At 40.8% G+C, this 17,636-nt stretch overlaps 1 protein-coding gene across 5 annotated transcripts; it reads left to right on the forward strand.

Annotated features, from left to right (window-relative positions):
• Nucleotides 1-14,803: 14,803 nt before the first annotated feature.
• BEX3 (brain expressed X-linked 3) lies at nt 14,804-16,690 on the forward strand. 5 transcript variants are annotated; one of them, XM_014828494.3, is made up of 3 exons: nt 15,021-15,273; nt 15,657-15,741; nt 16,074-16,690. In XM_014828494.3, exon 3 carries the CDS (start codon nt 16,105-16,107, stop codon nt 16,441-16,443), a length of 339 nt encoding a protein of 112 aa, XP_014683980.1. In that variant the 5' UTR covers nt 15,021-15,273; nt 15,657-15,741; nt 16,074-16,104; the 3' UTR covers nt 16,444-16,690. The 5 variants fall into 5 exon arrangements, with proteins under 5 accessions (XP_014683976.1, XP_014683981.1, XP_014683980.1 ...); XM_014828492.3 differs by having other exon boundaries at nt 15,216-15,273; nt 16,123-16,690; XM_014828490.3 differs by lacking the exon at nt 16,074-16,690 and having other exon boundaries at nt 14,804-15,273.
• The last annotated feature ends 946 nt before the right edge of the window (nt 16,691-17,636 follow it).

Here is a 17,636-nt window from a genome sequence, read left to right on the forward strand (position 1 = left end):
TATAACAAAAAAGAAGTAACCAACAGCACTTATCAGTTTATTTCTAAAGGCACTGGGGCACTTAATATTTGTTGACAGAATTTTAGAAGCAAATATGAACTCCAAATTACTGCCACTTAGATAGAAGAATAGATTTGACATCTTTTCTCATCTGTAAAATAGAGATAATAACAATACAATCTTAAGGGATCTTGTAAGGACCAAATAAGGTAATGACTGAGCTATATTTGACAGTTTTTTCCCCATCTGCCCATGCAGGATCCTAACTCCTGAGGGATTTGTTTCAGCTATTTGGGAGGGTAGAGAAAGTAGTTCTTACCTGTGCTTAAGAACAAATCCAGGCAACTGGTAGGTGCCACATTTATGTTCCTCTCCTGCTGTGCCTGCCCAACATCCCATCTCCCTCCCCTTGATACTACCAAGTATGCTGGGTATTCCTGCCCCTTCATCCAGGCCCTGTACCTTTCAGGCCCCTACCACTGATGATGTGCTAGAATTCTCAATTAGTGAAGCCCAACATATTTCTTTGGAACCCCTGGTGGCCTGAATCCCGAGACTGACCTCTACAGAAGTGGGGAGAATCTCCATCTCTTGGATTTGGATGGACATTTATGCAGGGCTACTCGGGCCATGATATCTTATAGATAACTTGGCAACTTTGGGATTTTAATCACGTGCCCCCTCTTCCCCATAAGACTCAGACACAATGGGTCTGTTTAGGGGTTGGACCAGAAGACAAGTCAAAGTGACAGATGTTATGCTTTATTCAGAGTTTCTTCTCTGAGTCTAAAGATTATGGTTTTGTCTTGCTGACTCTTATTTCCTTAGGGTGAGTGATCTCTCCCAGAAGACCCATGGCAAGCCCTCCTCACCAGTTCAACAGATACACCTAGACCTGTGTAAATTTTAAAGAGAGGTTCAAGTCAGATTTGGGGATACTCTCATCCTTACCTGGAAACATGAAAGTGCTCTGTAAGACTTACTGTGTATCTATATTCACATCCAAATCTAAATATGTATCTGTATATGTGTATATGGCTCACAGTTGTGCCAGTTGTGTGTTATTTTATTTTTCTTCTATGATGCTCTTTTTGGAGCAATTCATGTCTCCAGGCTATTCTTCAAGGGTGCAACAGCCTGATAGATGCTGGTTGGGCTAGATTCCAGCTAGAGTGAGATGAGGGTCTGACCAGGGGCTCACTGTGGCAGTTTTACAAGACAGGATGAATCCAGACCCCTGGCGCTCTGAGGGGTGGCACTGGGGCAAGATGTGGAAGGGCTCATCTAAGCCACACTCCTCTCCAGGATGAGTCTGCCTTTGGTTTCTCTTCTCCAGCCTGCAGCAGGCACCACACCCTCCTAGGCTGATGGCTGGGCTGTCCTGGACATAGTTACTTAGAAGATAATGACTGTCCTTATTGCGATCAGAGCACTAGACTTCCTTTCCCCCTTTTTTCCTTCACAAGGGGGCTTGATGGGAACTTTTTATAGGGAAGAAGATAAGACCTCAAAATTCACTAACTAGAAACACTGGTTGTGAGAGTCTTTGTCCCGGCTATGACTACTCTGGATATAATCAGATAACTTGGGGTTAAAGTAGAAGGTCCTGGTGGTAGGTGGAGATGATTTTAGATAATACACAAATATTTTAAGTTGTAATATCCATGTATTTATTTGCATGTGTATTAATAAATACTCTCCATTTAAGGGAAATGATGATAGTTTAGATTTAGGGTAATGTTATAATGTTTCCTTTTCAAAAAAGTATTCAAATTAAATAAGTGAGTCAGTTTGAAGACAAACATGAAGTAGAACACAATAGCATAGGTGGTACACAGATAGGGCAAAAATCATCCTAATGGGAAATTTTGCCCTAGCACAATTGATTTAGGGATGATATCTGGAAACACCTGTCAAGAACCATGCAGTCTGAGATTTTACCCTACTTAGAAGTTAACAAATTAATCTGTTTAATGGCAGAAGACACTAGAATCCTGGGTCAGAGACAAAGGACATTATTACTCAAGGCAAAAGCAGTAGCCAGAGGGGCTGGCCCCGTGGCCGAGTGGTTAAGTTCGCGCGCTCCGCTGCAGGCGGCCCAGTGTTTCGTTAGTTCGAATCCTGGGCGCGGACATGGCACTGCTCATCAAACCACGCTGAGGCAGCGTCCCACATGCCACAACTAGAAGGACCCACAACGAAGAATATACAACTATGTACCGGGGGGCTTTGGGGAGAAAAAGGAAAACAATAAAATCTTAAAAAAAAAAAAAAAAGCAGTAGCCAGAGCTTCATACTAGCTTGTATCAGTTTCCCATGATCCTTAGGTCCCGTGAGGTAACACAGGGCCCATTATGGATGCCTGCACATAGTGCATTGTGTTACAGGAAAGAAACCCTAAGTTTGGAGAATTCACTGCTTTCACAGTAAGTAGAAGGAAATCTGATCTGTGTCCAGGGAAAAACATTAGTTACCTCCTCTCTCCAAGTTACTTGCTGCAAACACAACTGCGAGAAATGGCCTGCCTGTGTAGAGTGTCCGGGCCTTACATTCTTGTTCTACTCAGTAAGAACGTGCAGGGATGCTCAGGACCCAAGGTGAGTGGCCTCTCCCAGTAACATTTTTCTCTGTGCAATAAATCTTAATGTGAATGGAAAGCGTTTCCTAACATCACAAATTTTGATTTATAATTCCAAGTTAATGATAGCAAATAATGCATTATACTATAGAATGTAAACAGGGCATTTGTAAATCTTTCTAGGTTTTACTTAAGCACATAGGATTTTGAACGAATACTAATTAACTGAATGTAAAGATCAACTCAGAAACTAAAAGTAAAGTCTATGAGGAACTTTAAAATTACAGTAAGACATAGCTATCGTGACACACAAAATAAAAGAAGCAGAGGACCAAGACCAGTGGGTTTATCAGGGTGCTAATGACAGGAGTTATCTTATGCAAAAATTTTCACTGAGAAACTGACAGCAGAGTGTATGTGTTTGAAAGTCAGCCCCAGATCCTGTACACAGGTAATCACCACTGCTTCTATAGAAGGAAAGGAAAAAGTTAAGAGAAAAGCTGTTTTGTTCTCTCTACAAGGAAAGTTCAAGGTAGGGTAAGGGTTGAGAGAGAGGGGCCTCTCATACATAACAGTATCCAAAAGCAGTTATTTGATATTCTGACACCAGGGTTTTGCAAGAGCCTTAGAAAAAAGAGCTGCATCATTTGATGGATAATTTAGTTGGGTATGGAGCATCCTTTCATGTATTTATTGGTCACCTGTACATTTTATTTTGAGAAATATCTATTCAAATATTTTGCCTGCACCCCCTTTAATATTTTCAGTAGAGTTTGGGTAAATAATCTATTTAAAAGAATGAGTTAAATCCATATATACTGCATGATCACTGTGCATTATTAAAAGAAAAATTAAGGACAGGAGGTATAGTATAATATATATGCGTACATGTAGATACATACACATACCCACAAATATCAAGATGAATCCCTTTAGCTCCTAAAGGGAGAGATCACGTCTTTTGAAGTGGCACTTTGATATCTCACCAGGCCTCTTGCTCACCAGTACATGAAAAGATGCTCCATACCCAACTAAATTATCCATCAAGTGATGCAGCTGTTTTTGCTAAGGCTCTTGCAAAACCCTGGTGTCAGAATATCAAATAACTGCTTTTGGATACTGTTATGTATGAGAAGCCCCCCTCTCCAAACCCTGGTTGTTTAAGAAATAATTATTTTTTTAAATTTCTCCTAATGGATAATTCCATTATCCTTGCATTGTAACTGTCAAAATAGTTTCTTGGACTTACACAGTCCTTCTTCCCTTCCATGAACTCTGAGTCCTTTTCCAGATGTTATATCATTAATGTGCTATTTAAGAGAAAAGGAACATGAAGCTTAGATTAAGTGTTCTGGCCAAGGTCCCCCAGCTGTTAAATGAAATGCCTGTCTAAAGTCAAAGCCCTTGTCCCTAATCTCTGCCTTGCAGCAGTTAGTATTTAATAAATAGCAACAACAACAGCAACGCTGCTGTGCTGAATCAATTCCCATCATTTCCTCGAAGCTCCATGCCCTTTAAAGTCCTGGTCTTGGTTCTCCTGGTTCTCCCTGCCAGAAACATTCTCTTGACCATTCCTCACACATTTATTCATTCATCCCAGAATAGATGTTACTTCTTTTTTTTAAACAGCTTTATTGAGATTTAATTCACGTATCATATAATTCACCCACTTAAAGTGTACAATTCAACGGGTTTTAGTATATTCACAGTTATGTGCAACTATCACCACAGTCAATTTTAGAATATTTCAAGTCAAAAAGAAACACCATACCCTTAGCTGTGACCCCTCCCTCATGGCTCTATCGCTCCAGCGATAAGCAAACACTAAACCACTTTCAGTCTCTCTAGATTCCCTATCCTGGAAATTTCATAAGATAGTGCTCATATAAAATGTGGTCTTTTGCAACTGGCTTCTTTCACTTAGCGTACGTTTTCAAGGTTCATCTATTGTGTTGCATATATTTCTTCATTTCTTTGTACTGCTGAACAATATTCTACCGTATGGATATGCCACATTTTGTTTATCTGTTAATCCATTGATGGATATTTGGGCTGTTTCCATCTTTTGCTTATTTTGAATAGTGCCATTATGAACATTTGTGTACAGGTTTTGTGGAGACACATTGTTCTTAATTCCCATGGGTAGATATCTAAGAATTGAATCGCTGGGTCACACAGTAACTCTATGCTTAATTGTTTCAGGAACTGCCATACTGTTTTTCAACTGGCTGACCATTTTACCTTTCCATGAGCAGTGTGTAAAGGTTCCAATTTCCCATCTCTTTGACAATACATTTTATTATCTGACTTTTTGAGCCATTTTAGTAGGAGTGAAGTGGTATCTCATTGTGATTTTGATTTGCATTTCTCTGATGACTAGTGGTGTTGAGCATCTTTTCGTGTATTGGCCATTGTATATCTTACTTGGAGAAATGTCTATTCAAATCATTTGCCCATATTTTAATTGGGGTATTTGCCTTTTTATTATTGCATTGTAAGAGTTTCTATATATTCTGGATACAAGTCCCTTATCAGGTACATGATTTGTATATATTTTCTCCCATTCTATGGGTTATCTTTTCACTTTCCTGATGGCATACTTTGATGCTCAAAAGATTTTAGTTTTGATGAAGTTCAATGTATTTATTCTTTTGTTGTTCATGCTTTCGGTGTTATGTCTAAGAATCCTTTGCCGTATCCAAGGTCATGAAAATTTACCCATATGTTTTTTTCAAAGAGTTGTATCATTTTAGCTCTTACATTTAGGTCTCTGATCCATTTTTAGTTAATTTTTTTATATGGTATGAGATAAGGGTGTAATTTCATTAATTTGCAAGTGGCTGTCTAGTTGCTCCAGCACTATTTGTGAAAGGACTATTTTTTCCCGTCAAATGGTCTTGGCACCTTTCTCAAAAACTTGGCTGACACGTGGTTTTATTTCTGGACTCTCAATTCAATCTATATGACTTATCTGTCTATTTTGTGCAGTATCACACTGTCTTGATTACCATTGCTTTGTAGGAAGTTTTGAAATCAGGAAACGTGAATCCTCCTAGTTTATTCTTTTCCAAGATTGTTTTGCTTATTTAGGGTCTCTTGCAATGCCATATGAATTTTAGAATCAGCTTGTCAATTTCTACAAAGAAATAATCTTGGATTCTGAAAGAAATTGCATTGAATTTACAGATCAATTTGGGGAGTGTTGCCATTTTAACAATATTGAATTTTTCAATTCATGAACATGGGATTTTTTTCCATTCAATTGCATCCTCTTTAATTACTTTCAATAATGTTCTGCAGTTTTTAGAGTATAAATTTTGTACTTCTCTTATTAAATTTATTTCTAAGTATTTTATTCTTTTTGATGCTATTATAAATAGAATTATTTTCTTAATTTTCTTTTCAGATTCTTCATTGCAAGTGTATGGAAATACAACTGATTTTTGTATATTGATCTTGTATCCTACAACCATGCTGAAGTTGTTTGTTAGTTCTATTAGTTTATCAGTGGATTAAGATTTTCCATATATGAGATCACGTCTCTCTAAATATAGTTCTACTTATTTTTCAATCTGGATGCCTTTTTTTTTCTTTCTTAATTGCCCTGACTAGAACTTCCACTGCAATGTTGAATAGAAATGGTGAGAGCACACATCTTTGTCTTGCTCCTAATCCTAGGGGTAAAGCATACAGTGTTTCACCACTAAGTATGAAATCAGCTGAGGGTTTTTCATAACGGCTTTTATCATACTGAGGAAGTTCCTGGTTTGGGGATATTAAACCAACCTTGCATTCTGGGATAAATCTCACTTGCATTCTGGGATAAATGATATATAATTTGTTTTTGTATATTGCTGGATTTGTTTTTCTAGTATTTTGTTGGGGATTTTTGCATCCATATTCATAAAAGATAGAGATACTGGTCTGTAGTTTTTTCTTGTTATGTCTTTGTCTGATTTTTGGTATTAGGGTAATACTAGTCTCATAAAATGAGGGAAGAAGTGTTCTTTTCTATTTTTGGAAGAATTTGAGAAGGATTCTTCTTTAAATTTTGGTAGAATTTAGCGGTGAAGCCATGTGGGCCTAGGTTTTTCTTTCTGAGTAGTTTTATTATTATTATTATTATTATTATTATTATTACTAATTCATTCTCTTTACTTGTTATAGATCTATTCAGATTGTCTATTTCTTTTTGAGATAGTTTTGGTAGTTTGGGATTTTTTGGAATTTGTCTATTTCATATAAATTTTCTAATATAATGGCATACAATATTTCATATTACTCCTTTATAATCCTTTTTCTTATCTATAAGGTCAGTATTAATGACCACTTTTTCATTTCTGATTCTAGTAACTTGAGTTTTCTTTTCCTCTCTTCATTTATCTCTCTCTCCCTCTCTTGTCAATCTAGGTAAACCTAGGTAAATATTGTTGATCTTTTCAAAGAACCAGCTTTAGTTTCACAAACTTACTTTCCATTCTCTATTTCCTTAATTTCTGCTCTAATCATTGTTATTTCCTTCCTTCTGTTTGATTCATGTTTTCATTCATCTCAAAGTATTTTCTGACATCCCTTTTGATTTGTTCTTTGATGCACTGGCTATTTAAGACTATTTTGCTTATTTTACCTATATTTTTGATGTGAGTTTCTTAATTTTTTTCTGTTATTGATATGAAGTTTTGTTCCTTTGTGCTCAGAGAACATATCTTGTATTATTTCTAACCCTTTAAATTTATTGAGATTTGTTTTATGGCCTGTCACATGGTCTACCATGAAGAATGTTCCATGTGCACTTGAGAAATTGTACATTCTGCTGTTGTTGGGTGGAATATTGTATATGTCTATTAGGTCTAGTTGGTGCAGGGTTTTCTTAAGTCTTATGTTTCCTGATTTATCTTCTGCCCAGTTGGTCTATTTACTATTAAAAGTAGAGTATTAAAGTCTCTAACTATTATTGTTGAATTATCTATTTCTCCCTTCATTTTTGTCAGTTTTTGCTTCCTTTATTTTTGTGTTCTGTTGTTAGGTGCATATACGTTTATAATTGTTATATATTCCTTATGGATTAACTATTTTATCATTATAAAATGTCTCTCTTGCTTCCAATTTTTGGTCTGGCATGTAAAGAACTTGGAAGTCATCACTCCATACTAACAAGCAAAAAGCTGAACAAACTGAAAGTCAATAACTCTACTTACATGCATTAGAGAATTGAGGTCACAGGGCAAACCACTGCCCTCAAAAAAGGAGACACAAACAGGTAGATACAGAGGATCACAATTTGCTGGAGCAAACTCCATAATCAGAAACTTCCCCAGGAAACATTACTGAGGTAGGAAATCCTAAACTGTAATTGATGGATTGCTGGGAGTTCACTGCGGAGAAGCCTGTGAGTTAAAACTGCAGAGAGGCCCAGTCTTAGGGGGTGCTCCTACACTTTTATGAGTTTTACCTTGAGAGCCCTATGAGCTTCTCCTAGTGAATATTGGGGAAAAACCTAGTGCCCTGGTAGGGGTAGAGGAAAAGTAGCATTTTTTAAATACTCTCAGAGCATTTTATTCTTCTTAATAAAGCCTTCCGTCAAGAGAAACTATTTTAGCAGAGCCTAACTTACTAGAGTTTTGTCAGAGCCTAACCAACCTAGAGGAAGGGAAATATCCAACTCCAAACTCCTCTTGTCATCCTGTCCCACCTGAGGGTGGGGTGGAGGACTGAGAAGCACTTGTGAAGGTCACAGCCTTCACCATACCCAGCTGTTAGGCTCCTTTAATTGCCAGTTGATTAATCTATTATTTTCAATAATGCCCCTGGGCATCAATTGCTTTTTTTTTTTTTTTTTTTTGAGGAAGATTAGCCCTGAGCTAACTAGTGCCAATCTTCCTGTTTTTGCTGAGGAAGACTGGCACTGAGCTAACATCCGTGACCATCTTCCTCTACTTTATACATGGGACACCTACCACAGCATGGCTTTTGGCAATCGGTGCCATGTCCGCACCCGGGATCTGAACCTGCAGACCATGGGCCGCCGAGAAGCAAAACGTGCGAACTTAGCCGCTGTGCCACTGGGCGGGCCCCCTCAATTGCTTTGAAGACTAATTTAATCAAATTTGGGCTCCCTCAAAGGAATAGTTTCAATGATTAGTGTTTGATACTTGCTCCAACCCAAGGAGGCAGGACTCCTTCCAGCCATTTCCTCCCTGGCTCTTTAAAACAATCTAGCCAACCTAGAGCTAACTGGCATCCTCACTGAATCCATGGATCACTTCCCAATTCCCTCCACTAAAACCACCACTATTTTTAGAGCATCCTTGGCTTGAACTTCTCCATGTACTATTGCAAATGAAGTTCCATTGTGAAAATGTTAGAACATACATGCTATGGCTTCCTTCTCTCCTCAGGCAAAATCTCTGAGCCAGGGCTCTAAATCTGGGGGTGGGGACAATGGCACTCTTCTCTCCGAGTGACACTCCTGCTTTAGGAGCTGATGTCTCCGTGGAGGTAGAGAGGAAACAGCAGTCTGAGGTCCTCTTAGTTCGCTTCTCATAGTGTGGAACCACGCCTTGTAAGCCAAGCCAAGAGAGATCAGGGCCCCAGTATTCTCAGTGGTGCCACACCCATAGGACAGTCTGCATTCCATCAGTGGGGGCTGGTTGGAAGGAGAGAGCCTCCGCCTCTCAACTACACTCAGTAGTGAGGCAGAATGAGAAATGCTGATGTCCTCCTCTTCCCAGGAAGAAAGCCCCATGGCTGGGAGCTTCAGGCGAGAACGCCCTGTGTTCTTAGCTGACAGTTAGGAGTTACGCCTCCCTCACCTGGGAGTGAGGAGGGAGGGAGAGGTTTAAGTTCAAATACCACAGACGTTTACCTTTCTTATGGAATTTTTACAGATTTTCTTGAATAGATGTTTCTTCACTTGATATATGCCCTTAAGACCATTTCCGGAGGCTTTAAATTCTTTTGTTTTGTTTGATAATTTCCACCAGTTTCACTGCAGAGCAGGTCCATAGAGCTCCTCACACTGTCATTCCAGAAATTGACCTCCTAGCCATTACTTTTTCCTGGAAGACTTCACTGGCAACTAGGTTAAGTCCTCTTACTCAGTGCTCCAACTGCCCCTTCAGTACTTACCACACTCTCCTTCTGGTTTCCTCCCATTAAACCATGAGCTCCATAAGAATACGAAGGCTGTATCTGCCTTGTTCTCTTTTATATATACAGGGCCTTGCCTGGGACATTGTAGATGCTCAGTAAATTATGGTTGAACTAAAAGTATATTTCTTTATTTTTATTAAGTGGAAAGAGCTACAGCCTGGGAATCAGGACTCCTAAATATGGTACTGAGATTGAGATGTGGAATGGGCAGGCAGTGCCTAGCACAGGAAAAAGCTCAAACAATCGATGAATTAAAGATTGAATGAAATATATATTTGGGACTTATTAATAAATGAAACTGAGGGGCTGGCCCCGTGGCCGAGTGGTTAAGTTCGCGCGCTCCGCTGCAGGCGGCCCAGTGTTTCGTTAGTTCGAATCCTGGGCGCGGACATGGCACTGCTCATCAAACCACGCTGAGGCAGCGTCCCACATGCCACAACTAGAAGAACCCACAACGAAGAATACACAACTATGTACCGGGGGGCTTTGGGGAGAAAAAGGAAAAAATAAAAAAAAAAATCTTTAAAAAAATAAAAATAAAAAAATAAATGAAACTGAGTAGAGGTTAAGACCATAGACTTAGGAACTAGACTATATAGGTTTGAATTCCTGCTCTACCACCTCCTATCTATTGCTTAGCCCTGCTGTCCTGCAATTCTCTTGTTTGTAAAATGGGGGATAATATTAGTACCTACCTCATAGGACTTGAGGGAGGATAAAATGAAGTAATGAATATACGTATACAACAATGCCTGGCATATATCAGCATTTATATAAGTGCTATCTTATTTTATTTTCATCACTATGTATGTTTAAGAAAACTAGGATAATTCTGTGTGTGATATTTCATAATGTTAATTTAAAAGAAATATAATTAATGATTTTTTTTCTACTTGCAAAAAGGATACATTTTCCTTGGAGACAATTTCGAAATAGAGATAATCACCACCTGATGACCAGCATCAGAAATGCATCTTTAATCTTAAAGATGAGGACAACTAAATGGGAGGGGATGAGGAAGGAGCAGGGGCACCAAGTCACCAGGCATAGGTTTCTAAGTGTAAAATGTGGCACAAGATACTGTCATGCTAATAATGTCTGAATCTCAGATTTGTGACAGGAAATGTAGCCCCTGACTCAGCAGCTGGGGTAGGAGTGTAAAGTGGGGAGGAAGAAGAGAAGGGAGGAGCGGTGTGTGTGTGTGAGAGAGAGAGAGAGAGAAAGTTTACTCTTTAGTTATAGAAAAAACTCATCTATACTATCAACATATAAAAATTATCAGTTTTACTAGTCTTTAAAAATAATGTCTTCCTTATTCTCACATTTACCTAATTTATTGTAGAATATTTGGAAAATCATAAATCTCCTTTGATATTATATACAATATGTATAAACCTAGAAGGTAAATAAATAAGTAAATAGTATTAGCCAAGAAAGCATGGGTGGCTCTATTCCTAATTCTGACACTATCTTGTTTGGTAACCTAGGCAAATCTCTTAATTTTTCTGTGTCTCGGTGTCTCGATTTGTAAAATAGGTTCTTGGACAAAAATAATTCTAAGATTGTTCCAGTTTTGACAAAACATGATCTGTGAAAGCTTAGGACTGCTAGTGAGATCATAAATCCTACCCTATAATTCAAAATTAGGCAAAGGCACAGAAAACATGACTGTAAAATCCAGTGTTCTATAAGCCTGCTAATCCACTCTTTTGGCCTCACAGTTTATTTTGTTCTCCTATTTCCAATCCTTTCTGATGACTTTGCACATCAGTACTCAATCAGTACACAGGTGGATAATTGTGGACAAATATGCTAAACTTTTCTCTTATAAAAATTAATTTCTTAGAAATCCTTAAGGTAAGAAAAATATGGGTGAAACAAGGCTGTGGAAATTCCATTTTAGGTCCTATTCAAAAATTATCTTGTACTTAACAATTGTAATCAAACAAGTATCATTAACATATTGACTGCCTTGTCTAGCTGTAAGGTAACAAATGGATTGTAAGAGGTACATACAAGTATAGTGTGTGACAGTTTTAAAATATGGCTGCAAATTATTTGTCACTCCTCCCATCAAGAGTTGGAGTCTAGGGCCAGCCCCATGGCCTACTGGTTAAGTTTGCACACTCTGCTTTGGTGGCCGAGAGTTCACCGGCTCGGATCCTGGGCACAGACCTAGCACCGCTCATCAAGCCATGCTGAGGTGGCATCCCACATAGAGGAACTAGAAGAACCTACAACTAGGATATACAACTATGTACTGGGGGGCCTTCAGGAGAAAAAAAAAAAGAGGAAGATTGGCAACAGATGTTAGCTCAGGGCCAAGCTTCCTCATACACACACACACACACACACACACACACACACACACACGAATCACCCGGAGGGCTGCTTAAACCCCAGATTGCTCAGCTCTTCCTTTACCTGCAGAGTTTCTGGTTTTAAAAAAATGAGTTGGTGTCTATAGTCACTACCCTTGAATCTTGGAAGAGGACCTATGTCTGTTTCAACCAATGGAGTACAGCAGAACTGATCCTATGTGACTTCGAAGCCTAGGTCATTAAAGGCCATATAGCTTCCACCTTGTATACAGGGAACATTTGCTCTTAAAGCCCTGCGATGCCATGTTGGACAGGCTACATGTGGAAACTCTGGTTGATAGTCCCACATGAGCCCGTCCTTCAGCCATCTCAGTCTCAGCTGTTCCAGGTCCCAGCTGTTTGAGTCATCTACAGCCTTTCAAGTTACCCTCAGCCAAACCAGCCTAGCTGAGGCCTGAGACATCCTGGAACAGAGAAGAGTAGTTCTCACTGTACACTTTCTGAATCTCTAACTCACAGAATCTGTAAGCATAAATATCAGTTATAGTTTGCATCAGTGATTTTTGGGATGATTTGTTACCTATCAATCGATAACTGGAAGAGTTACATGTCACACTGCAGGTGATAGCGATAGGTATGCAATAGTCTTGAAGCAATATGTTAGCAAGTCAGCCAAATAGAGTCAGGCAAGTGTAAGTAAAGGTAGAAAATGACCACAGGGTTTTAAATTAGCAGCTCATTTTTGGAGGGAAAAAATTCACATAAACCTTTGTATTTCTGATATCTCTTGGGGAAAAAAAAAGGAATATTTGGCAACCTTGGACCTGAATTGCCTCATGACAATAATTGGCAAGAGGTGAGCAGAGGCTGTCCTATTTTGATAGAGCATGTGCTCCCCAGTTTAACTAGATTTCTGCTCAGCCAACTCACATATGTTTCCTGTGGCCATGTGAGTTGCAACCCCTGAACTAACAGGGCCTACTGAGTACTAGAACCTTGCTAGATGCTAAAACTGTATTAGTAATGGAACTTAAATGGGACTAGCAACAGTAAGGCAAGATAAAGTGACCTTTATGAACATTTATGCATAAATTTCCTGATACTCCTCTAAGTTCATCCCAAAGTCAGGGGAAAGTAGGAATGGGGCCACCCTAGGCCTGAAGCTAGAAGGATCAAGGGAGTTCCCTTGGTCCACACATAGTCAAGCTCAATTAATCAGTTTAGGAGACTATACAGCACAGAACTTGTTTTCTACCAGAGTCCTAAACAACAGGAAAGAGTGGCCATGGGTCTCTGGTGTCTAAAGATATCATCTGCAGTCTCTGAAATAAAGAACATAATATCCCTGGGCTCTCTAAAAGATAGTGAGGTGCTGAATATTTGTAGCTTTCACATTCAGACATCTTAGCCTCATAGCTGTTATTATTTCAGACTAGATCTCTTGAATGAAATACACTCTCTCTCAAATGTTCAAACTCTTACAGTAATACCCTTAAAATTTCATGGGGTCCACTAGGAAGATTGGCCCTGATCTAACATCTGTTGCCAATCTTCCAGCCAACATCACTAACAGAGCTATCTGTATGAAGAATTGTTAACTGTGAGACAGAATCCAGGAATCACTACTATTCCTTTTAAAGACAGTTATTGGGTGTGATTTTGTAATTTGACCTTTTGGAGCTATATATTAATATATCTATATATTCCTAAAAGTATATATATATATATATATATATATATAAAATTTTATATAGTTCCAAAACCTCAAACTGTATACGCACTAGGCATGTCCTCTTCCTTTATTCAATGTCCCAGCTAGTTTAGCAGTGTAGGAGATTACATAGCAGTTTGGAGCCAAAACTAGAGGCAGTAAGCATTTGTCTGGCCTGTCTAGCCTCAGTGCATATAATTCTTTTGGTTTCTTTATCACAACCAACACGTACTAAAAATTTTTTTATAATAATGTCACTTTCATAAAGACATTTTTATTTTCTAGCTGTGATAATATTTTATTTCAGTTTGGAGGAAGGAACATTTACACTCAAGATGAGTTTCAGTCTCAACTTTCGGAGCTTCACATACTCCCTGCTTATTTCTATTATTTTTTGAAACATTCACATCAAAAGGCAGATGGCTTTGGAACTGATTTCTTCATATTCTATACTTATGAGACTGTTCTAAGGTGATATCTGTAGGGGTGCTCTGGAAGATTTGGAAAGGAAAGCAGGGAATAAAAAGGCTCTTTTTCTCCAAAGACTGTGGTATCAAAAACATCACATAAATGTACACAAAATGGCCAAGATCTGACAACTGGATTTCTCCCTACAGATTTACTGTACAGATCATGTTGAAAACACCAACTGTGTTCAGCAAGATGCCTTCCCTTTTTGAAAATAAAATTTTGAAACAAGCTAGTATGTTTCAAAAGTGATGTCGATGTGTGGAACCCAGGGAAAATATTTTCTGTGTGGCACAGGTGAACATAATCAAACAACGAAGCTTTTTTATTCTGCGCGATGAAACATTTCTTTCAAAAATGAAATCTTGTAATTTTTAATTTTTTGAGGCATGATTTCTTAAAGAAGGAAATAAAAATTATTAGGCAGGATATATACTGCCCACTCTATCTTCTTACCTCTCTTCTGACAAGTCCCCTGCTCCCTCCCCACCCCAGCTCTCATTCTAAATTTCCTAGAAGAGTATGAGTTCAGGGGATATGGTGGGCAACGGTGGCTGTGCAAATGCGGGGAGTGGGGGGGGGGGGGGTTGTGGCGGAGCTTGTAGACAGCGACGAGAGGAGAGAGAGCAGAAAGGCCAAAGCCAAGGCCTGGGGCGGGAGTGGGAGGGTGGAGGGTGTAGCAGACCCTCCTTGGTAACCAGAGAAGTGCAAACTCCAACCGCAGGGAGGTGATGCTTCTTGTGGGCCTTCAGATTGGAGAACACCGAGATGAGTGACAGGGCGCTGCGCGCTGGGGCCCCACGCGCTAACAGGCAGAGGCAGAGGCTTGTCTGTGCTTGTGCGTGTGCAGGAGGCGGGGGCGCGTTCCTGCAGCACTGGCCGCCGGAGTTGGGGGGCGAGCTCGGCAGTGACGCGGGGCCCTCACGTGACCGGGAGCTGCAGAGCGACGCAGCCTTCCGAGCAGTCGTCACTCCCGTCTGGGTACCAGCTCCCCGCTGCCCTGCGCACGGCGGGCTGGCATCGGGCCCGGGGAAGCGGAGCAGGTAAGGGCCCCGGGCGCGCGCCGAGGCCAGAGCGGCAGCGGACGGCCAACCCCGGAGGCCGGCGGGGAATCAACGCAGCGAATCCTGGCCTGCTTTTTCCACACCCGGCATGCTTGGGAACAGAACTAGTGGCCCCCTGGGGTGTGGGTGCAGGGGCGGCAGGGTTCCAGGGAGGGTGGCAGAGCAACTAAGAGCGATGGGAAATCACCCCCGAGTTCCTGCAGGAAAATGGTGAACGCCCGGGTCGGGGAGTTGGGGGCTGGGGACGAGAGACGTGGGGCGGAGGCGGCCGGGGGCCCTGGCTGGGAAGGGGCCGGGCCGCGGCGTGTCGGCGCCGAGCGCTTGGCAGCAGTCCCCGCTCTCTCCACTCCGGCCCTCTGCAGGTCTGCGGGTCCAAGTGTCAAGTGTCGCGGCGGCTCACTTGGGGCGAGAATCGGGAGGAGGAGGAGACGGCAAGGATAGGCCCAGGTCGGTGCGGGCACAGTGGTGGGGGTGGGGGCAGAGCCCAGTGTGAGACCCCCTCTCAACTTCCCCGTCCCCCGTCCTCCATTTTGGTGTTTGCTGCGCTCTGGGAAAGAATCCTGGGAAAGGAAAAATGGTGGGCTTTGGTGGGGGAGGGAAAAGGAGAGAGCCGGAGGGAGGGGCTCGAATTGGAGGCCCCCTAGAGGGCGCAAGAAGCTGCGAAGGTGGGGAAAACATGAAATTTAAAAAAGCCTTTCCTATCAGGGCTCTGAATCCTGCTGATCATTGTACCAAGCATTCAGTCTCTCTCCTTGCCTTTGTCTTACTTGTGTTCAAAGAAAAACAACCAGAAAAAAAAAAAGTCTCATCATGGCCAATATCCACCAGGAAAACGAAGAAATGGAGCAGCCCATGCAGAATGGAGAGGAAGACCGCCCTTTGGCAGGGGGCGAAGGCCACCAGCCTGCAGGAAATAACAGACGGGGACAGGCTCGCCGACTTGCCCCTAATTTCCGATGGGCCATACCCAATAGGCAGGTCAATGATGGGATGGGTGGAGATGGAGATGATATGGAAATGTTCATGGAGGAGATGAGAGAAATCAGGAGAAAACTTAGGGAGCTGCAGTTGAGGAATTGTCTGCGTATCCTTATGGGGGAGCTCTCTAATCACCATGACCATCATGATGAATTTTGCCTTATGCCTTAACTCCTGCCATTTTCCATGAGATTAATACTGTGATTCCCACTATTGTTTTCTTTGCATTTTCCTGTTATGCCTTTACTGATCGTTTGCTGTGAACCTTATGTAATTTCCATGTGTCCGATGGGTTCTGTGTTACCAGCTTCTAATTGGAGATTGCCTTGGCACCCAGTCTAAGTTTCTGTCATCAGTAAAGTTTCACCCATTTGCATGGAAAAATGTAAAGTTAATAAAGCACTTAAAAAGCAATCTATACATTATTGTCTCATTTATATATATATATATGTGTGTGTATGTATGTATGTGGACCTCCCAAAAATCTGAAATCAAATATCCCAGGGTGTTAATTGGGGTACATTTCTCTGGTTGGATAACATGTGACTTTTTTCCTTTTATTATCTGGAGTTTTAGAAGCAATGAAAACAATTTCTTGGTAAGTCTGAACGTAGTTCAGGTACATGATAATTACCGGTTCAACAAACTTAAAGAAGAGTGAACTTTAAGTATCTTCCAGCCTTAACTGGAAAAATAAACCCTTTATTACAGATACATTTCTTTAAAGAGTCAGTCTTTTCTTCTGTGAAATGGGGGCTAATGCTTGCCTTACTGAGCTGCTGAGTAGAATAGATGAGTTGTGGAACTGTGTTGGGCTACCTCCCATGCAACTCCCCAGCATTTAATAGGACCCTGGCCTCTGTCAGGCACTTGGGAAGGACTAAAGGGAGTTTTCACCCATGCTCACAAGTCCAGAGGGCAAAAATAAGTGGATTCCACCTTGTTATTCCTCTGATATTTCCAATACGCCTCCCCTGATTACTGCCATGTCAGTTGGGCATACTTTCCCTTCTGCTGGGTCCTGTTTCTGTTCTGTTGCTGATGTGCTAGAGTCTTCAAGGTGACAAAAATCTGATTTCTCTGGGGTTTCTTGTAAGCTAAATCACCCTTTTGACCTCCATAGAAGTGTGAAGAATGCCTTTGTCCCCACTTTACAGTTATCTTTATCCAAGTGAGTACCATTCCTGTGGTTCTTGGTCTTACATTGGTTCTTAACAAGATAGCCCTTTTTGGTTTTATTTTTATGCTCCTCTTCAAAGAACTGAGACATGAATCCACTGGGGCCTAGCTCAGGAGATACATCTAAATGTCTCACCGTGGTGTGCCCAGAATGCACTGCTTCAAACCTCCAAAACACAGGCTGA

This window comes from Equus asinus, chromosome X (genome assembly GCF_041296235.1).
Source record: "Equus asinus isolate D_3611 breed Donkey chromosome X, EquAss-T2T_v2, whole genome shotgun sequence".
Taxonomy (NCBI): Eukaryota; Metazoa; Chordata; class Mammalia; order Perissodactyla; family Equidae; genus Equus; species Equus asinus.

Coding starts and splice junctions, on each gene's coding strand:
- BEX3 (XM_014828495.2), top strand. CDS start 14,999: ATGAGTGACAGGGCGCTGCGCGCTGGGGCCCCACGCGCTAACAGGCAG. Junction 15,274..16,073: donor GGCCCGGGGAAGCGGAGCAG/GTAAGGGCCCCG, acceptor TTGTGTTCAAAG/AAAAACAACCAGAAAAAAAA.